The sequence below is a fragment of the Thermobia domestica genome, chromosome 4, assembly GCF_964235325.1.
Source record: "Thermobia domestica chromosome 4, izTheDome1.hap1.1, whole genome shotgun sequence".
Classification (NCBI taxonomy): Eukaryota; Metazoa; Arthropoda; class Insecta; order Zygentoma; family Lepismatidae; genus Thermobia; species Thermobia domestica.
Genome location: NC_137457.1, coordinates 259106275 through 259119664, shown reverse-complemented (window position 1 = coordinate 259119664; position 13390 = coordinate 259106275). Strand labels below are relative to the sequence as shown.

Below are 13390 nucleotides of genomic sequence, written 5' to 3'. Positions count from 1 at the left end.
ATCATCACTTTAGAAGCTCAACTCTTTAACAGAAAATACGCTGCTAACAGAACATACACTTTGATTGTGAATGAAGTTATAAAAACATTCTGTAAAGCGATGGAGAAAAGGAAACAGAAAACGTTATACAACTATTTCATGAAGAAGACAAAACATGTAAGTACATAATACTGTATAATATCTGGGGAAGGGGTTCAATTTTGGGAAGTGAAAAATTAGTCTGCTTCTCTCTGCATAATCTAATGACTGTTACAAGCCGCGGCGCAAATCTGTCTTCAACTTTGGGGGGCACGAGTAAGACAGTTCCCATCAGTGGCGTAATTGAGGGGGAGCTTCCGAGCTTAAGCTCCCCCGAAATTATACTTACTATTTGAAAGTAAATGAAATATCTTGCAGAATTTTCACATTTCCAGCAAAACGTTAGCAAAGCCCCCCCGAAACAAAATCGTAAATACGTCAATACGTCACTGGTTCCCATATATATATATATATATATATATATATATATATATATATATATATATATATATATATATATATATATATATATTCTGAGAAGGGAGCTGACAGGGGCTTACTCTGGGAAGGGAAGAGATGAGACTCATATTACAGTAGATGGATCTGATTTCTAGGTGAAAATGTTGTGTATATATATATATATATATATATATATATATATATAGAGAGAGAGAGAGAGAGAGAGAGTAATTTGGGGCAATATGCGCAGTTTTTGACATTGGGCCTTCTAAAATTGTAACTATCAGACCAAGAAACCCGAAAACTTAGGGGAATATACTTACATCTTTCTGCTACCTACGAATGTAAAATATGTTTGCCAACTCAGCTTAGTAAAGAAAATAATGGAGTTAAAAGTGACCCTTCCAAAACGGGCATATTGCCCCAATATCGGGGTAAAAAGCACATATAGGGAAAATTTGCGCACATCTGCATTAAAAATATGTTTGGAACTCTTCTCTGCTTTATTGATAGATTCATATAAATATGAGTAGAAATAAATGTTAATAATACTAATGTACTATTGCTATACAATATCTACGCCTTGAGCAATTAGTACTCTAGGCAGAATTATGGAACATTGTTCTTAATACCTAATCCAAATCATTAACACACCGTAGGACCTACACATTAAAAAAAGTAGCATATCTAAATGTTTGTGTTGAAAATATTTGTAAGTACTGCAATAATTATGAACACACCTGTACAACATGCACTGTGTGTAGATTAAACATACCTTATATAGTGTAAATATATGCCTACATAGCCTAATAAAGGTTCTAATGTACTGCACTTCAAAAACAAGTCACATTAGTTTTCCCGTTTGGACATCAAAAATTATATATGGAAGTGATTTTAACAGTTGTCACAAGTTAACAATACATTGTTTCTTACGTTTTTTCTTGCGCATTTTTCATGATACCACTTGAAACAACTCATACACTTAACCCAATCACCCATGTTGGTTGCTTCACTTGCATAGTAATACCCGTTACAGGCAGCACAAAAATTGTTGGGATCTGCCATCATCTGACGTGTGTGAGGTTTGAGTAACTCATTTCGGCTGCAAACAATTCCTACAGTTTCCTTTGCACGCACATTGCGTTTAAACTTCTTGTTTTGGGCACATGATAGACTTGTTATCTTTAGTTTCTTCTAGTTGAGAATTTAGATATGTTGCGGGGTTGTTAGACATGTTGCACTTCTGGTAGACGTAGTGCGTGTAGCCTCTTGACGGGTGGGAACAGGCATGATATCTTGAAATGACGTAGTTTGATCCCTACTTTTATCACCACCATGCATTTTTGCTCCAGCAATTCGTTCACTTCGTGAAGCAGTTCCTTCTATTCCTTCAGATTGTCTGCAAGTACTGGTTGAAGGTTCTGCCGAAGTGTCGCCAGGGATTGTATCCACCTGGAACGCACTAATTGGTATGGTATCAGGGCTTAATGGACAAATTCCACATGTGCGGAAACCATTCACTGCTGAACCCACAGTAGCAGCTTTGCCCCACGCTGCAGCAAAAAGAGATCCAAAAACAAATTTACTTATCTTCCTTCCTCTATTCTGCCGAATGAAAGCTGAACACTGTTCATTCCAATAGTACTTTAATGGCCGATATATTGCTCTGTCAAGGGGTTGTAGCCAGTGTGTAGTATGGCTTGGAAGGCACAATAGAGCTATTTGATTATCTCCACAGAATTGAATTGCTTCAATGTTATTGTAGTATGTTGTGTGACCATCTAATAACAGCATAACTCTTCTTTGAGACTTGTGATGCTGAATATGTTGTAACCAAAGCATAAATGTTTCCTCTGTCATGTATCCTGAATCAGTCATGGCAACTGCGGAGCCTGGTGGTAGTCCATCCTGAAATTCTTCTCTCATGCTAACACCCTTAAAAATGATAAAGAGCGGAACGTAAACCCCTGAAGCACTCATACATCCCATTACAGTAACTGTTTCCCCCTTCTCCCCCGTAGTTAATGCATGCACCGATTTTAAGCCTTTAGCCGCCAACACTTTTCCCGGTTTAAATATCATTTGCAAATCCGTCTCGTCACAGTTGAAAATATGTGATGGAGGCAAACGATTACCTCCAGGGTTTTCCATTTGTTCATCGAGGAGTTTGAAAAACTTGTCACATTCAGCTTTATCCAAAGAAGCTGAACGTGCGTAAGAGAGGGGTTGAGCCTTTCGAACACTAACAACATTGTTCCGTTGCAGCAACCCATACAACCAATCATATCCTGGAGTTTCAGTGCGCGAACAAAATGGGTGTTTCAGTCCATACTTCTCTGCATATTGATATGCAATTTTTCGAGTGTCAGCCATAGTTAGTGGAAAACCCTTTGATTCCAACTGCAATAAATGTATTACTAAGTCCTTCTTCGCTGAACCAAGTACTATGGATGTTCCTAATTTTGGTCTATACATAACGTCTCTGTTGAACGCTTTCAGGAAACCCTCTGAAATCATCACTGATCACGACGTGCACTTACAGTTACAATCGTGCAGCTATACAGTTGAATCCCCCCCCCCCACACACACAAAATTGTTACGCTTTTATCACATCATACAAAATGAAACATTAACGTTTGGGGTAATTTGCACATATGTGCATTTTATCTTTAGATATATATGCGCATTTACCCCCAAAGTGTAAATTGTACTACCACTGGCAACCCTTAATTATAGATAAACTCGGCGGCCATTATGCTGAGTACGGACAAGCACGAATACCTCATGCTTCCATTCCACCTTGGAATTCTGTTCTAATAGCAATAGATTGTTGTTTGTAACTATATTTATAGTATCTCAAAGTTATATCAAACCATATGAAAATAAATTTTATACACTCAAAGTATTATTTATCTATGAAAACTGCGCTTCTTCTTGCGGTACGATTTTTCCCTTCTGTGCTCTCGTGACATACAACTCAACTTGCTCAGTCTTGCCAGGCAGCCAAGAAACCTTGCCCTGTGCATTTTTTCAGTATGTGCAATTTACCCAGAACCACTCTATATATATACCTTCCGCATCTGAATCGGCCCCTCCCCAAATTTACAGAGAAATCGGCGCCCTTGATAGAGGATACAATTTAAAGATGAAATGTAAATGATTAGCAGTAGAGCAAAAAGGGGGAACAGAGTTGAAATTAGTTATGAAAGTAAGTTGTAAAGGAAAAGTAAAAATGGAACCTGTAAAATGTACTATAACGCTACTTATATTATGTTCCGTTTATAATAAGTACTGTATATCACGGGTCAATGATCTATGATTCATATACAATAAAGTTAATACTGCACTGTACTCTCTCCCGCAGAATTTTAACTGACGGGAAAGTGCAGTAAGTTGAATAATATTTCTAAATTTGTAGCTCATGAAATTTACAAAAAGTAAAGAGGTCTCTGCAAAATCCAATATTTAATAGTAATAAACTATTGTTAATCTGTGAGAATATATGGGTGTTAAGAGTTTTCTGTATATTAAGGGGTCACCTAGAGTCACCACGTTGTGTTCACAGATAAATTTCACAAAATATAATCACATACAAAGCCATTTCCCTGTTCTCAGCTCATAGAAATTAGAGGGAGTCAAAATTTATGGACGTTTCTTGTTGTTTGTAATAATATCTTGCCTGTATGGAATTTACATTACTTATTTGTCATGCGGGATTACACAACAGCAGAGGATAGAATGAAATGTAATGGTTCTGGGGCGTTCCTTTAAGAACATTCTTCTTCCTATTCCTTTATCCAAGTTGTGAATTAACACCTGGCAATGAAGGGCCCTCGCACCTATTACACAAAAAACGAAACTAATCTACCTGTTGTAACAGGCACGTAGCCAAGGGGTGGGTCCGGGGGTCCGGACCCCCCCCCCTTCGGATCCAGATATGAAAAACATTAAGGATGGATAAACAAAAAGATCCGAGAAAAAGATGAATCAGAGTCAAAAATATAAAGCTACAGCAAGCGTTTTGTTACTCTTTCATATGAGGAGCTTTGTGTGGAGGAAACGGGGGGGGGGGAGTCAAGTTGAAAATGGATATTATTGTAACGAAGCATACCGAATTCCATCTATCTCCATGGATAACATAGACTCTCCGGTAGAACTTAAGAAATGCCTAGAATCAACAATAATATGAGCCATTTTGAATTTCATGGCAACAGTAATCCATTTTATAGGATGTCTTTACTCTCGAAAGAGATCTTGTTACTATCGTTGATGACATTAAACGAAAATAAGAAAAAGAACAAAGAAAGCAAGAAGAACCGAGTTCGAATGACCTCGGAAGACTATATCTTTTTCAATACTTTTTTATATTCTTTTACTCAAGATTTCTTCATAGTTTTTTAAAATTAAAATTCTTACTAACATATCGTCATTTTAATGTCCTAACAAACCAATATGGGTATGTTGCCAGTAAAATAGTTTAGATTGATCGATCCCCTGGTGTGTAACCACAGTATTTCGTCACGGACCCCCCTATTCCGAAATCCTGGCTACGTGCCTGTGTTGTAAGTATTATAAGTGATTTACAAGTGATACAAAAGATAGCATATTTGTATTTGAAATTCATATTAACAAGATAATAAATAAAGCAAACTGAAATCTTGGGTTTTGTCTAAGAATTCGTAAAGCAGCTACAGTTCAAAGATTGCATCAAACCTATATTCGCTCGAAACTTGAATATACAAACCTTGTGTAGAATCCAGACACGAATAGTAACTCCCTAAAAATAGAAAAGTCAACACCAAATTTGTAAGATATATCATATTATTTACAAGGATACGAACAATATTCCTTCAACGTAATACTAAATAGGAATTTCATACGGGCGACTCTAGCAGAAGAACAGGAGGGACTGTTCCTCCCAATATATTGTATAGAGATGAAATGGATCAATGCTGAAAATATTTAAATTTATATGCATGAAGTAAAGAAATATGCAAAAAAAGTAATCTGTTGTTGACTATTAGGTTGGTGCGATTTAAATGTTCAACCACTCTCTGGGACGTTCGGTCTTAGAGATATCCTGTAGCTTCAACTTTTGGTCCTCGCAAACACCTCATTACTCTCTAGGAAGTTTGCTCTTTGAGTTTTATCCCCCTTCTAGGACGCTTTGCCTTTAAGAGGTACCTTACATAAACTACTTGCCCACAAGAGCCTTGGATCCTATCACCATTAGACGCTCGGTCTCTGGGTCACTACACTATCTCACCAACAAAACTACCAAACATCTAAAAGGACTTAGTATTACAGACTGTAATTACTGTATATAGGAAGAATTTTATAATAAAAGGAATTGCGGAAGTCCAAAAATTCCTGTGTACCATTATTTTAAAATCTACTCTAAAAAGAACTTAACAATACAGAGTGTTCAAAAACACACAGTATTTTCCTTAATAGCTCGTTACTCTAAGTATCAATGCAAGCCACTTTTCAGATAGATGCGTGTGTGTGTGTCTGAGCGATAATCGTTGCCGAGCCTGGCTGCTGGTCTGGTCGTTAGGTCCGGAGGCCAGAGTAGAAGACGTATTCCAGACAGAGGATAATGGATTCATCTGGCGGTATAGAGGCGAGCGTTATGCTGCTGAAGATAAGTACTCACTAAAGCTCGGAGGATATGACTGACAAATCACGAAGGTACTAATGCTATTCTTCTGAACGAAGGTCAATGTGCGACTTATTTTAACATTCCCTCTCTTACCAAATACTAGAAAGTCAAATGTAGTTCCTATATGACAAATGTGAAAACGCTGTAATTTCCTACTCAATTGCAAGTTTATATACGAGCACAGGACCGTTACGGTGTCTAAGGTAAAAACTACTCTCATCGCTAAATACCACCACCCTCGAATCTCCTTGTCATTGCAGTCTCTAGCGATATAACCAAAACGCTGTTGCTGATGAGCAGGTATGAGAACCACTTGTACGAAAGGAACTCGGGAAGGTTGATCGATCTTCAGCAATCGATGTTTAGTGTTTGTGTGCTCACATGGAAAACCCATAGCAGCTTTGATTGCACTGGCGGGTGTCGTTTTGTCAGTTAAGGCGGTCAGGTTGATAACTTTTTCAAGAAGCTCTTCAATACGCCATGAAAGCACGTCGGTTATGAAAACATTCCGTCGCCAATCATGTATAACCACCGATGATAATGACCTATGCTGGTGGCAGTTCAACGAATCGACCATCAGTCATCTTAGTATCTCAGCATACGGCTACGGCTATACTTGAAGACACAGTACAATAAGGGTTCGCTGGCATCGTCGTGGAATTGCATACACACAATATGATCACACTTAACTACGATTGTCTAGTTGTACGAGTGCTGCTAGCACATGTACTTTACAGACACTACGATCAGCCTGCCGTTTACGGTGGCTGATGTACGTATTTCGCTCGAATCGAGTGATGTGTACGGTGTTAACTAAAATGCATTTCAACTGGTATCTTAGTTCCACGTCCCACGAAACGAAAATTGAAATTCAAATATGAATACTGTTACCCATGAGACAAGAAGTGCATTTTCAAATTCGAAAAATGAAATGAGATGAAATCTTTCAGTTTAACGTCCCACACTTATACCGTTTAGGCTAAGAGAGACGAATGATTAAGGCAAGTGAATGACGATGGAATAATTGGTGGAATGAGCATGTGAAAGAAAGGAGTAACCCGAGAAAACCCATGGACATGATGTTGTCCACCACAAATTTACTTATCTGGGGATCGAACTAGGGACGTCGCGCATCAGGGGAAAGCGCTATCCACTGAGTCACCGTGTTCCTAATTTACAAATTCGAGAAGAGACAAGAAATTTCTTAAGTCATGTGGTCAACGCTATTCACTCCAAGTTCTAGATCTCAAACACTGGTTTAGTAGTCCGGGAGCAAGTGGTATAAAATAGCATATCCGTGCGATTTTAATGGTATAATTGTGAGACATTTTTCCCTCTTTTGATATACATTAGCTATGACATTTTTAGATGTTGCTAAGTGAAAAAAAAATCCACAGGCTAATATGGCAACCATTTCAAAATGGCGGCTGAGCCATATATAAAAGTGTTAATATTTCGGTTATTTTTCATCCGATTTTGATGGTAGTTTTTTAATTGCAATAATTTTAGTTATTACACTTATTGCACTATATGTAGTGGTTTTTCACTTTAAAAGGAAAGCGTTATTTTTACGTCTAAAATTTCCTTTGTATTCCCTGTCTGAGTTATTTTCCAAGGTATCTTGGTAACTCTATTTTTAAAATTGCATGTATGTTTTAGAATTTATTTATTGCCACTAGGCTATACATTTCACTTCAAATATAGTCTTTCTTTCGAATTTTAAAGGGTATAGAATGAACGTTTATAAAGCAATGTTCCCTAGTGTAACAAATACAAAGAAAACCTATAAAAATGATAGAATGTGCAGTATGTTTTTATATTATAAATCATATATTCATTCATTTTTAAACTCCGTACCGCAGAATATCAGCAAGTGTACTGCACTGCTCACATACAGTATAATTTGAGATACGTTACTGAGAAGAGCTAAAACTCCTCTCCATGACTCTCTTAATCCGATAAATGTTCAGCGTATTTACTATTCACACAAATGTAAAAGTAATCGTCTCCACACATGCACAAATCAGTGCACGGAGCATGTATTGCCGACAGGATCATAATTTAGTCAAACATTGACTTTTATTGCACGAATATTACACTAGTTCAAGTACAGTAGACGGAGCACGGAGAGCGAAAACACCATTCTGAATAATCCAGCCATAATCGTTGTCAGATGAAGAAAGTTTAGGATTTGCCACATACATTGATAATGTGCTCGTAGTATGGCAAGATGAAGAGTTGGTTGTGTTGGAGGCAATTTCTCGGATTCCAAACACTTCTTCTGAAACATAGTCCATCGAACATCACTAATAGTTGAATTCTTGGGAATGTACAACATAGACACAAATTTTTCCAAGACACTGAAAATGGATTGAGACGGTTTGTGTTCCAATTCAATTTCCGTAAAAGCACTGAAACATTTGGAGTAGCACTTTTGGAGTCTTCCAGCACGAGATTTTGCGTTTCCCCGCAAATCCACCAGTTGTATCACAACCAGTAAAGGCATGGAATCCTGGAAGGGCATTGACTTTTCCTGATCGTAGAGCATCATACATTCTTTGTTTCTTCTGACATTTCCAACAACATACGAAGCGTCAGGACAAAGCATAGGGTAGCACCGTAGCAACATCGGTATCAGGTGAGTAAATGTCAATAGAAGCTGCACCTCGGTTTGTAGCATCTACAGCATGAACTGTGATCTTCGTATCTGTTTTTTCCTGGGAACTACAGAGGTGCTTTACATCGCAGTGTGAAGAAGACACTTTGTTACTCCACGTAATAATAGTTTTTAGATTGTTCTTAACGCACCATGCTACCATCTTATGGGCTAAATACCCCGTCATTTCAAATTTAGTTTCTTCATGTGATAAAGCATCTTCACAGTAACGCTGTTAATTCTTGTTGAATCAGTAATATGGTAATCGGCTCTGACTCCCTCAGCTAAACGCTTCACTCCTGTCTGATTCTTTAAAGACATTGGTAAATCGTGTATGTCAAACACAATTTGAACTTCATCATATTTGTTGAAATAGTTCTTCACACGACTGATGAAGTGATCAGCCAGATCTTTGCATGTCATGATAGATGGTGGTTTATTAAGGCTTTGAAGCAGTGCCATTCCATAGAATATTGCAAGCCGCATTTCAGAATGAACCACAGGAGTTTTGTGTTGATCTACAGCAGTCAATGTCTCCAGAATGCATAAAAAGACTGCTCTTCTTTGGTGGTCACAGCGGCCTTCTGAGATAAAAAGAGCACGTGGAACAACACCAAGTTCGTAGTTACTGATTGCATCTTTAAGGTTCATAGTTTAACCTGATCCTGTTTTTAACACATGGCTTACACTCATCGTCCAACGTTGTAGATGATGTCGCACATCTATGACATGCCCATCTTCTTGGTTAATAGCTGTATTAATTTTTATTTGTAGTGTTTCGTTTCCACTTTTTTTTATTGCATCAATGAGGTTTTCCTGAGACTAATCACATGATAGTTTTCTGAAAGGATTTGCTCAGGTGTGGGGTTCATTGCACAAGAAACACTCAGTTTACTAAATGTAACACACTGAGAACCTGTCAACCTGGAAGTGCTGGGTATGTCTAATTCCATTGGCTCAGACAGAGAAGACAGGTTCTGTTTTTCATACCTTTGCTTTGAAGTTTACTGCGGTTAGTGATGGTTTGGTAGCAACTCCCATGCCATGAAACCTTCCGTCCAAGTGGTGTGTCAGATGTGATTCCTCGGAACCTTGCAGCTGCAGTCACACACTGTTCGTCATAGTTCTGAGTGCTGAGTATAGTTTAGCACTTGTTCATGTGAGATTAGATTTTCAACTATTTTTTTCTTGGTATTGGTTTAACAAATTATGCACAAACTACAGTCAGTGGGTAACTTCGGAATTTTTAAAGAAAGTGCTCTTGATCCATCGTAATTTTCTGATTTTAAGCTCCGCTTTTTTCAAAGTTCAAATGATGAACGTCTTCTTGGTGTTTAACTTTATCCACAGTTTAGGGGCTCAACAACTTTCTCCTATTGTAAACTCTCTTATTATGAATTCCACTACACGACACTGAACTAAACAGAACTGAAGTGCAATGCACTACACTTCTCGCAAGTTGTTACTAAATCAAGGTCTTTAATCTTAAGTCGCTAGAGCAACAATGATCTAGGAAGCGTTTATATACACAAGATTATAAATATGAATTAATCTATATATTATTACATATACTGAGACAGGTTTAATACTTTAATATTCCTTTAAACAATTAAAAGCAATATAACGTAAATGTTCATTATTATATTTTAAAACGAACATGTATTATTTATGGGAGTAAAAAATAACGTTTTTCTTTTAAAACTGGAAAACCACTACAGATAGTGCAATACGTGTAATAAATAAAAATATTGTCCCAATATAGACTTGCAACTTGAAAAAACGATCATCAAAATCGAATGAAAAATAGCCGAGATACGAACACTTTTATATATAGCTCAGCCGCCATTTTGAACTGGTCGCCATATTGGCCTGTGGATTTTTTCACTTGTCAACATCTAAATTTGTCATAACTCACGTACAACAAATAAGAAAAACCAAGCTTCATATTTGTACCATCAAAATCCCACGGATGACCACTTGCTCCCGCACTAAATTGTTACATGATTCATAAATTTAGTTTTAAAAACACTATAAAGTGAAATTTGTACGAACACAATGAAAACAACGATCAACGTTTTAAGATGCGCGAATCATTATACAACACATATCAATAATAAATGTGTTTTACACGTTCTTATATCACATCCTTCGTAGAATTTTCGCGACACGAAAGGATTGTAAAATAACTTCTAGATGAAAATGAGAAGAAAATCAGGGTATAAATATAAAAATGATACGAGACAAGAAAAGGGATTCCGAGAATCGAGACAAGACGAGAATTAGATAAAAATCTACGCGACGAGACGAGAAAACCTTATTTGTCATCTCGTCTCGTATTCTTGTAGACAACACTAATACGAAATAGTTTCTATGGACCAAGACTAACGATGATGAGCTTTGATTGCAAATGCTATTAGCTTTCATCGAGTAAAATAGGTAAATTTTAGATACAGTAAACATATACAGTGTACGCTACAGTGGCGGATCTAGACCATGTCCGAGGAGCCTAGGCTCCCCAGTTTTTGAGTTACAAAAATAATTTAAGCTATTATTAGTATATTTTTGAAAGTATATAGTAAACTCGAGATATACCTATCATAGTCTAGGATCTGGCTCTCAGTCTTATCTTCTAAGTCCAACTCTGGTTCATTGACTTTGAAGAAATTTTGATTGCTTTACCTCGGTAATTTGTATAGTGAATCTTGGCATAAAAGATCAGATTCGGAAGAAATATACAGTACGTATGAAGCAAATATTAAAAGTTGGAATTCAAGAAATGGTGAATGATTAAACGGTTAGCGTACACACCTTTGGCGTGGGAAACGCGGGTTCGATTCCCGGCGGGAGCTTATGTGATTCGGATTTTACGTTAATCAGTAGGTTCCGTCTTATAGTCTTGCTGCTGAAAGGGACGTTCAACTTAAAATCAACTCAACTCATGGCGAATGATGGTGAAACTGGAAATAGTTGTTAACAAAAAAAATCCCTCCTAGCAATGGCGTATTTAAGGGGGGGCTTCCGGGCTTAAGCCCCCCGAAATCTTACTTACTATAGTAAAGTATATGAAATATGTTGCAGAATTTTCACATTTTCAATGAAAGCCCCCCGCCTCCCGAAAGTTAGCAAAGCCCCTCCCGAAACAAAATCGTAAATACGCCACTGCCTCCTAGTAATATTATTTGCTATCGGGGAGAGTAGCAAAGAAATGTTTGATTATAGAAACACATTGATTATAAGCACAAATATATTTACTTTCAGATAAGACGATTTTTACTTCGGAATCTGAATCGAAAATTGACATGATGCCAGAAAACATAAGGGAAGGCTCTAAAAGTAACACGAGATGAAAATAAATATGGACAACATTAAAGTAATAGTGGTTGGAATTATTGAGACTGTGACTGTGCTGGCTGAGCAAGAAAGAAAAATAGATGCCTATTTTTCAATATCTAGGTACTACTATTAACAAAGAGATGAAAATGTGAACATTAAATGGAAAGCAACGAATGAAAGGTGAAAATTATTTATAATGATCATAATAACAATAAAGAGAACTACACCATGTTAGTCACTAATTGAAGAGTTACAAAAGGACTCAATAAAGAGTATTGCATTGTACAAAGCAAAAACGTGGTTATTACAAAATTATGACAAAAAATATTCGAGTTCTCGAAATTTGCATTTTGAGATTAACATAAATCTTGAAACGATAAAACAAAGATAGAGATGGGAAATAATGGAAGGGAAGGAATATAATAATAATGAAAAAGATAGTAGGATATTGTTGGAGAAGAAATTGTACTGAGAATGACGTGGTAGAAGATAGTTGTGGTGGAAGTGAAACAAGGAAGATGGAGAAAAATTAAATTAATGAATAGTATTAAAAATAGAATTTTTATGTCAAGGCAAAGAAATTACTTAAGGATCGTATTGAATGGAAACTTTTAAAGTTGTACCAAGTGGCCTATCAACGAGGGAAGAAAATTCGGATCAACTGTGTTGGCAGAGGTAGAAGCAGGATCCCGCTAACTCTTAATTTAAAAAAAATCCCGTTTGTTTAAAATTTCACGTAAATTTAGTTGGAATCTTCCAGCATTCTAATCATCTTCCTCAATTTTAACATGCCAGAGACTCCCACGGAATTTCAAAATTTCTTGAACCACCCTTAAGCAAAGAATACTGTATTCATGTATAAAGTACTAAGTAATAAACCTGAAGCTGCGAATTCCTTTCGAGCGTTCAATTAAACGTATGGAATAGAAAAATATGCATAGCAGATTGTAATCTCATTTATTGTACAGTAAGGGACACTTCCGGATGGTACACTTTTGCAGTAAATTCCCATATGGGTGTACCATCCAGAAGTGTCCTTTACTGCACGTACAAAGGCACAAACGAGTATGCAAAGTAAGTCGCCGATATGGAAGATGAGCGCACTCTACATAGACTCAGGAAAAGACAAATAATGTACTTATAGATGTTTATACTGACTGTCCTATAATCTAAAGCGAAATAGTACCTTTATCACTAAAAATTATATTTGAGTAAAACACCTCTTAAGTTCTGGTTCAAATCAATCAATAATATTAGAACTA

At 36.9% G+C, this 13390-nt stretch overlaps 1 protein-coding gene across 1 annotated transcript; it reads right to left on the bottom strand.

The window, feature by feature from the left end:
- Positions 1–1683: 1683 nt before the first annotated feature.
- LOC145683106 (uncharacterized) lies at positions 1684–2994 on the bottom strand. Its single transcript, XM_081754466.1, has one exon. It carries the CDS (start codon positions 2992–2994, stop codon positions 1684–1686), a length of 1311 nt encoding a protein of 436 aa, XP_081610592.1.
- Positions 2995–13390: the final 10396 nt, after the last annotated feature.

Bases quoted from the DNA above. Each gene is read 5' to 3' on its own strand.
- LOC145683106 (XM_081754466.1), bottom strand. From the start codon at position 2,994: ATGATTTCAGAGGGTTTCCTGAAAGCGTTCAACAGAGACGTTATGTAT.